This window comes from Pteropus vampyrus, unplaced genomic scaffold, assembly GCF_000151845.1.
Source record: "Pteropus vampyrus isolate Shadow unplaced genomic scaffold, Pvam_2.0 Scaffold116, whole genome shotgun sequence".
NCBI classification, from domain to species: domain Eukaryota; kingdom Metazoa; phylum Chordata; class Mammalia; order Chiroptera; family Pteropodidae; genus Pteropus; species Pteropus vampyrus.
The window spans coordinates 766,443-775,849 of record NW_011888897.1 but is presented as its reverse complement, the minus strand read 5'-3'; the positions used below and the strand labels follow the sequence as shown (position 1 = coordinate 775,849).

Below are 9,407 nucleotides of genomic sequence, written 5' to 3'. Positions count from 1 at the left end.
TGAGACAACACGAAACTTCACTGAAACAGAAATATTTTCCATGAGTCCCAGAAATCTTAAATTAGGCTTACTGGCTGGTAAGATGAATTGTTAATGAACCAGGATTACAGGGCGTTTGACTGGGGAACATGCAGAGGAGGAAGATCTTTTCTTTTTGAAGTTGTTCCAGCTATAAGCCTCTTTTTACCTGTCTGTTCTGGTTTGTAGATGGGTTTGTCTGTCTGAACAAAGACCAGGCTCTCTTGGTTTTTAACCACCACTGTGGTCCGCCTCTTGAATTCTTGGGTTGGTCCTTTCACTTGGACAGTGAGGAACATTGTTGTCTCCTCATTGAGTGAGGATCTTGGGATCTGAAATACAGGAGAGAATCTGAGAATTTATTCAGACTCCCACATTTTTCCCCATCCATGTTCTAACCCTCCCTAGAGATCTTGCCTCTCTTTTAACTTTACTTTCTTACTCTTCTCAGGGAAAACTGGCATGGATAGGAATTACTTCTAACATTTTACAAATGGGGAGACAGAACGCAAGATGGAGGAAAATACAACAGTAAGAAAGGTCATAAATGAGACCCACATTGCCTTGTAGATCAATTAATACAATCTTGATTCGATTATATACTGAACTTTACTAAGTTGCTGTTTTGTACTAAAAGGGAATGAGAGAAGCATATCTTGAAACTTTGAGAAAGAAAACTAATATTCTATTGCAATAGGTTATAAATATTTTATATATGGACAACATTGAAGAGTTATTTGATATTTGCTCATGGCAATTTCTATAATTTTAACTCTTAGAAAGAATATGGGGTGACGTATTCCTGTCAGTCCACCACTGGGGGCTTAAGTTGAGTGTTGGTTTAGTTTATTATTATTTAGTTGGTTTATTAATATTTTTTCAATTTTAATTTTAAGGAGAAGCCACATATTCCTTTATCCAGTGCATACTGCTTTTTTACAGGCTAATAGGAATTTTCTTGGATTATTAAGTTGATTTTTAACATACTTATAAATATTTGCCTCTCATGGTTGGAAATTTATGCATTGCTTCTTAATTTCTACAGTTAGTTGCTACGTTTAGATTCCTTCCAGAACTCTTTGCTAGCCTCTCAAAGCCTTATCTTGGCTGAATTCTAGATCCCTAAGACCTTGACTAATAGAACCAAGTATATTAAGTCAAACAGCCATACTTACAGTGAAGGAGACACAGTGGAATAAGTCCTTCTCTGCCACCAGGTCAGTGAAAAGGCTTTCGTTCTTCCTAAGAAACTCCAAAGAAGCACTTACAGTCACTGTCTCATTCAGGTGGCTCAGAAGGAGGCAGCCCTTCTCAGGGGTCTCAGTGTGGAGCAGGGAGGGGACCAGCACCATATACTGCCTGGGGGCAGGGGCAGTTAGAGGAGAGTGTAGAAAGAAAGGCATTGTCATCAACAGAACTATTTTCCATCAAAATTATTGTTACTATCATTAGTTCTATACCAAAAAAGACATATTGATAAGTATGAAATTAATCTTTGTCATTGAATGGCATATATGAGAATTATTCCTGTGTTCATCACTGGCACCCTGGCAGAGAGCATTTTTGCTTGAAGTGAGCGTTAAATAGATTTAAATTTGTAGGTATACCTTATTTTAAGGAACCCCAAAATGTAAGCATCTGAACTCAAATTAAAACATGCTAATTTAATTAATTTATGTTGTAAATCTATTTTAGATTAGGATTGCTGTAAAAAGTAAGCATAACAAAAACCAATTTACAGAACTTTCATTTAGTGTGTGTGTGTGTATGTATGTACACACATTTGCACACACACATATATATTCAACAAGCCTGTGAAAATGGTATGGCAAATACTTGCTTTCCACTTTACAGGTATGGAATCTGAGGTTTAAAGCAAGTGAGTCACTAGTTTAAAGTCTCAGCTGTGGTAAGTAACTAATGAAATTTTAGTGTGTTACCTAATCCCGAATGTTTGCATTTTAAATATTTGTCTTTCAACTCACGGCTAGACGATGGCTTTACTCAAAAACGGTTTTCTAGTGATTAAATTTGGGGTCTTGGTAACTCATGAGAAAAACAGAAACTTTCCCAATATCCTCATATATAATTTTATTGACCCTGTAGTTAGTTTTTAAACATTTTTGTTCACAGAACCAGCAAAATAATTTTTAGACAGTATGCACTTCTTATATATTCCCAAGAAAATATCTATTTTTTGATCATGTTTAAATTTTAAGTTAAAACTTATATTAGTCTTGTATAAGTTTCCCATGGAATCTTAAATATCATAGTGCTAAGATATCTAATATAATTTATTTAAATGAATACATCAAAACGTTCTTTTTGTAATGATCAGAAATTTTTTCCTCTCACTTGAATTTCCATGCCACTTACAACACAGAAATTTATCCTGAGTTTTATGCTTCTTTATTAACAAGTATATATATGTACTTATAATGTATACAATATTATATATCTATTATATATATAAATTTAACTTTAAATCTTCTTTTAAATTTAATGTGACCGTAAAGTTATAAATGTTGAACATTTTCTTCTGAATTGAGTTATATGAGTCTTACTCATATACAACTAATCAAAACAAAATAAATATATTACAAATTATGATTCATATATATTAGATATAAAACCAAAATACTTTAAAAACACATCTTAATTAAAAATGATAAGCTGGTTTTATGTATTCATAGATAGATATTCCTTACTGCAAGAATTAAATAATGTCTAACATTAATTCTGTCATTATTTTTGGTTTGTGTAGATGCCATGAAAAATTATTCACATAAAAGTAAATAAATGACAAATAAAACAATTATATAATTATTATCAGTTCTTGTAACTCTTCTGCGTTACATGCCAAAAATCCAATGCAATTCTATTAGCAAGAATTGCTTCTAATCATCTATGAGCTCGTATTTCCTTTAGAACGTCCTTCAATTTTGTTAAAACAAAGAATTTGTAACCACAAATTTTCTCCCTCATCCTTAGAATCCTTTGCTTTCTTAACATCAACTTCAGTATTTCATATTTTTCCTTTCTTTGACTTCCTAAAGATTTTTATACTCCAAGACAATGCTCCGTGGTAGCATCTGATTGAGAGGTTTGTCTTCTCTTATAAAGTAGATGATGAACTATTAAGAGATGGGAGGTAAGAAAAGATAAATAGCATGGTCTCAAGCAGATTAATATAAATGTGAGAGTCTGAAAACTGATTCCTTTGAACATACAAATTTTTAACGAAAAATTGTAAGTCCTTGCATATCCCCAGAGAATTTAGAGATTCAGAGATCCAGAGAATTGGAAAAAAAAAATGGATTAAGAATAAGTAAAAAATGAAGAAACCAGATTTATGAAATCTCATCATTAGAAGAGAGCTTAGATATAAGAGGGTAATAGTTTTATAGGAAAGAAAAAGGAATGCTATAAAAGAGACTCTGAAATAAAGGAAAGAACTCTTTTTTTTTTTAACTCTTCAAAGTACATTTTAATGAATCAAGCAAGAGTTTGAAATGAATATATAAAGTGGTTGCTCCACAGAGAATTTCAATTCAAAGCAAGAAAACATAAGGAAAGGACTCTAAGTTTATGCTCTATATGAAACTCACGGTTTTCCAGAGACTGAGGCATCTATAAGCAAAAAGACCAGCTGGAGGAGAATACAGCTTGAATAAAAGAGTTTGTTCTTCACCATGCTGCAGGGAGAAGGGGCCCAAGGAGACCAGACTGTATTCTACCCTATTCCCTGAAGTTGCTCTGGTCCCAAATATTCCTCAGAGCAACTAGACTTTATGTTGCTCTCTGAGCAAACAGGAAGTTCCACCCACACAAGATATCTAAACAAAGTAGAGGTCTCTGAAAGCTCTCTGAAAGGGTCATTGCTCTCAGGGGCCTAATTACAGTCAAGGTCAACTCCTGGCTGGCTAAATAGAATTCCTGGAGGGATGAAATCCACATTCCTGTAAGTGCTCACTTTCTCTTGGTTTTATAATAAAGCAGCTAATCGGCTTTTCAATCCCTTCTCTCTCTTACGCACTCCTTCCATTTCCCCATAGCACCTCTTATGGCTTTCCTCACATCTCTTGCATGAATAGTTGGTAAGAAAAGCTACAATTTAAGCAATACTAGACAGGCTCGAAATAGATATTTTATTGCAAGTCAGTGAGCCTGAAAGTCCCCCATTAGATATGCCTACCTTAAATGTTGAAGTGGTTTTAGAGTTCAGTAATCTTCTGTGGAAATAATATTGGATTAAGCTAATAGGTTTTTGACTTTAGGGATGTTATGGGATTGCAGGTGAGGAGCCAGGCTCTGGAAGAATGATAATTGAAAATATTTTCCTCAATTAAGAAAGTAAAAAGATGAAAGGTGAAGTAGCCGGATCTCAAAAACAAGCTCTGACCTATTCTGCCTTTGTGACCAAGGTCCCAGATGCCTTAACCACCTACTGTACTTATTAAAATGAAAAATTCTGCACTTATTAAAATGATCAAATTAGACCAGCCACATTCAAATGTTCAATAGTCCATGTGGCTACTGAACACTGGTTGCCATATTTAACATAGTAGGGTTAGGGCAATATTTTTCAAACCAATGGTCACTATTTATAGTGAATTTTAATATCATGGTCAGGGAGTCATGACCAAGGTTTTAAGAAACAGAATATATTATAATAGAAAAAAAGCAGTGTATCAGACAGAATGAGTGAAAATATTGATTTCAGAAACATCTGTTTCACATAATTTCAGCAGAAACTGTTGGTTACGTCCTATTACCTGTTCTCCAATTGTATCTTTAATAATGAAACGCCTGAGTTTTAGCTGGGCACAAACTGTAAGTTAAAAACTTTTATTTCTTTCTGGAAGTGGGTGTGGCACATGACTAAGTCCTGGTGATTAGAGTGTAAGTGGAAGTGATATAAGCAACTTTCAGTTCATGACTTAGAAAGAAAGGGTTAGATTGTGTGCCACACTTTCTTCCTTACCACTGGGTGGAATGTGGACATGATGACTGTAGTCAGAGCTTCTATCCTAGGCCAGAAGATGCAAGCCGTGTGACAGGGAAGGCAGAATAATAAGCAAGACACAGTCTGAGTCCCTAAATCATCTAAAGGCTATTCTAGCTTGTACTTTCATTTAAGAGAAAAATACTTCTCTTATTTAAGCCATTGCATTTTGAGATTTCTTTGTTAGAGCGGTAAAACTTGTATCTCAACTAGCATCATTTCTTTTTCTTTATCACCCTCTCGTTATCTCTGTCCTTAACTATGTGTCTTAGGTCACAATGTAAAAAACATTTACATTGTGAAATGCAATTACAGTATTACATTATGAACTGATTAGTGAAAATGAAGAAAATTTCTTATTGTGGGTTAAAGTGAAAATGTTCTGAACATCATCAGTTTATTGAGATCTGGCCTACTTATACAGATTAAAGATTTATCAGCTTATTCGGAGAGCTGATGCCATGGAAATAGATGATAATACTAGGTAGGATATGTCGATGAAAAGATAAAGAACCCAGGACAGAGCCCCAAGGAACACTAATGTGTAGGTGATGGACAGGGGCATGCAAATGGAATGAGAGAGAAGGAGAGGAAGGGAGAGAGAGAGAGAAAGAGAGAGAGAGAGAGAGAGAGAGAGAGAGAGAGAGAGAGAACCAGGAGAGGATGGGATCTCTGCAAAGAAGGGACAATTTTAAGAACTGAATAGTCAAGAGAAGATTTTTACTCATCAGAGTGATTGGGGCTTTATGCCAAGACATCAATGTTAATACCATATGAAATTAAAAAATATATATATTTCAAAAGTTTGCATGACTTTGTAGTGTGTTAATTCAAAATATAATGGATCTTAAATTATTTTTAAGAAACTAGAAATAACTCAACACTTAGTTGTAAGAGTAATTACTTAAAATAGGAGGAGGACCAATAACATTCATAACGTTCATTTGGTTCCTTGTCATAAATTGCAAAGATTGTTATTTAAGTTCCTGTCTATTTATCTCAAATGCCACTGTGAAATAAAATAATAGGTTAAGTGATCATTTTTCTGCTGGATTTAGGAACAAAGAGAATATTGGAACCCAGCTGTTTTAGCGTCTGTGTAGGGCAGAAGCCTGACTGCAGCTGGGGAAGGGGTGAGAGGAATGTGAGGATCCTGTGTTAATTGCCCAGGGTTTGTCTGAAGGGGAGGAGAATGATAGGGCAGTACTTGGCAGAGATGCTGGAGTGAGATTTCTTTAAAAGGAGAGAGACTTGAACAAGTTTAAATGTAATGTTGCTTCTATAAATGCTGAGTGGGGGGATCAAATGAAAGCGGAGAGTTTGAACATTATTGAGTGAAAAGTAATTCCAAGAGAGAGGACTCTGATGATGTGTGAGGCGGATGTGTTAATAAAGTGGATGGAGGAGTTATCATCAGGAGAAGTGATACCACTTTAATATAATCACAGAGATAAAAGTTTTATCTAAAGTGTTCCTTTTGCCAAGATAGAACTTTCTATTCTTAGGAAGAAGGAAAATGAGCTTGAGGGGGAATCAGTTATCAGAACTCTCCCCTTTCATTTGATCCCCCCACTCAGCATGAGTCCTAGTTCTGACTCAGCCTGGATAACTTGGTTAACTGCTCTAAGCCTCAGCTTCTTGTGGATACCTTCTTGAAGATGATATCTGTGCTATCACCTTCAGGGGTAGTGTACACAAATGCTATATGTATCGGAGTTTTTAAACTGTAAACCTTACTGTATCAATGAAAATATATTTATATTTTGAATTTTTATGAGTAAGGAAGAGGTCTATTTTATATTTGCTCTGGACTCTGGTATAGGAAAGCATCCAGATAAAGAAAGGTAGGTTACCTGAGCAACAGATCCTTGACAGAAGAGAGGACACAACTCGGACAAGTTCTATACAACTTTGAAGAATTTAGCAAAAAATTACTCTTAGAAAGCTGACGTAAAGGAATAAGAGAGAGAAGAAAAGGAAAAGAAGAAAGAGAGTTCATGGAAAAGAAAGTAAGGGAATAAAACGCAGAACACATGCCATTAAGAACAAAGGAGAATTCTTTGGGAATTGAGAAAAAAAATAGTGTTAGTATTAAGTGGTGTATGGACCTTAATAAAAATAAGTAGAAGAAAAATTTTCCCTTGGTGTGCTCTAGTGCTTGCCAGGAGCTAAATATATCTTCTCTAATGGTATCAGTTGTTAAATTCAGCTCACTTTGCCTGAGAAAAGAGAACATTTAGGCGAGTGTAGTTTCTAATAGTAATGATAATGAGGGACATTTCAGCTGGTTGCATGTTAATCACTTTCAAAACCAGAAAGCTCAGTTAATTAGTCATATCACATTTACTCTATCAGTGTTTACTAGCTTTATCTTTCTTTGCCCAAGTATCTTGGACCAAACTTGGACTTAGGGCAATATATACCTAGAGATGTTCTCAAAGATCACTGTTTCTCATTTGTACGATCTCCTAAACTCTCTTTTCTGATTTCTAATGAGAAAAGTATTTGAATGCACAAAGATAAAAAGCATAACAAATCCTCATACTGTTTCTATTCAAGCAATATATTTACCATAGTTTCTCAAAATTATCAGAGTTTAACATTATATCTTTTAAATTAAAATTCATTTGCTCCTTTCTAAAGAGTACTGATAACCACAAATAATCTATTTTACTAGACCCTACATTCTCATACAGAGGAGTTAGTGCCCGAATTGAAACAATTTACTACAAACAATGATATTCAATGACTGTTCTTCCATATACATAGGTTGGGGGCATGTATAAGTATTTTTGTATGATGAATCTACACCGTGAATTTGCTGTCAAAGAGTATACACGTTTAAAACTTTTTATAGATACTGTTGCATCACTTTTCTAAGATGACTCTGCCTATTATCTATCAACAAGACTAATTGTTGAGAATTAGTGATATTGAGCATCTTTTCATATACCTGTTGGCCATTTGTATGTCTGGTTTTGAGAAATGTCTATTTAGGTCCTTTGCACATTTGAAAATCAGGTTATGTATTTATTTTGCTTTTGAGCTATATGAGTTACTTATATATTTTGTTTATTAACATTTTGTCAGATATGTAGTACGTAAATATTTTTTCTCATTCCATAGGTTGCCTTTTCATTTTATCAATTGTTTCCTTTGCTGTGCAATTTTCTTTAGTTCAACGTAATTCCATTTGTCTATTTTTGTCTGTTGTCTGCATGTTTGGTGTCATATCCAGAAAATCATTGCCCATACGAATGTCTAGAAACTTTTTTCCTTAGTTTTCTTCTATTGTTTTGTTTCAGGTTTCATATTTAAATATTTAAATCATTTTGAGCTGATTTTTATATATAGTGTGAGATAAGCATTCAATATGATTCTTTTGCATGTGTGAAAAGTTGGCATAAGTAATCATTTTCAAATGGAGTCAGGCAGCCATTCCAGAGGAACTGTATTTTATGTCTTACTCATTGAACCTTTGGAATGTTTGAACTGGGCAAAATAACCTTTCAACTGAGCCGGAGCAGCACTGTCTACCAAACAAGTGTTTGTAAAGCTAACAGGAAAGCAGATCTCCTGACTAACAGGACTGATAATTAAAAACATTCTTTAGAATCAGTAAATAGCCTTGTATCATTAAAGAACAATTTAGCTTACTAGCATCAATAGAAATTCCTTCCTTCTACTCATGTCATTATTTCTCTTCCTTTTTAAATAAAACCCCCTTGTCTTCATCCCATAATAAGAACACTATTTGGATTTCTGCCTGAAATAGTGCTTCCTGAATAGCTATGCTTTGGTCTCAAACACTTGTTGCTTCCCACTTGTGTATATCTAATTTTCCTAACACCATTTATTGAAGGGACTGTCTTTCCCCATTGTATATTCATGGCATTCTTGTTGATCAGTTGACCATATATGGAAGGGTTACTTCTGGGCTCTCTATTCTGTTCCATTGGTCTCTATGTCCTATTTTATGCCAGTGACATAGTATTTTGATTACTACAGTTTTTTAATATGTTTTGAAACAAGGCAGTGCTATATCTTCAGCTTTGTTTTTCTTGTTCAAAATTACTTTGACGATTTGGGGGTCTTTTGTAGTTCCAAATGACTTTTAGGATTGTTTTTTCTGTTCAAAAAATTGGGATTTGGATAGGGATAACATCGAATCTATAGGTCACTTGGGAAGTATGAACATTTTAACAATATTAATTCTTATAATCCATGAACACAGGATGTCCTTTCATTTGTTTGTCTTAAAATTTATTTCATCTGTGTTTTGTAGTTCAGTGTATAGATCTTTCACCTCCTTGGTTAAGTCTATTCCTAAGAATTTTATTATTTTAATGACTTTGTAAGTGGAATTATTTTCTTAATTTTCTTT

General features: G+C 34.3%; 1 protein-coding gene across 1 annotated transcript in view; it reads right to left on the bottom strand.

Annotated features, from left to right (window-relative positions):
• LOC105295910 (alpha-2-macroglobulin) overlaps window positions 1–3,893 on the bottom strand; it is a 40,835-nt gene extending 36,942 nt beyond the window's left edge. Inside the window, exons 1-3 of the mRNA XM_011365762.2 lie at window positions 3,627–3,893; window positions 1,194–1,377; window positions 129–350 (exon numbers count right to left, since the gene is read on the bottom strand). Coding sequence (XP_011364064.1) covers window positions 129–350; window positions 1,194–1,377; window positions 3,627–3,712 — 492 coding nt within the window. The 5' untranslated portion in view covers window positions 3,713–3,893. The remainder of the gene's footprint in view (window positions 1–128; window positions 351–1,193; window positions 1,378–3,626) is intronic.
• Between the last annotated feature and the right edge of the window lie 5,514 nt (window positions 3,894–9,407).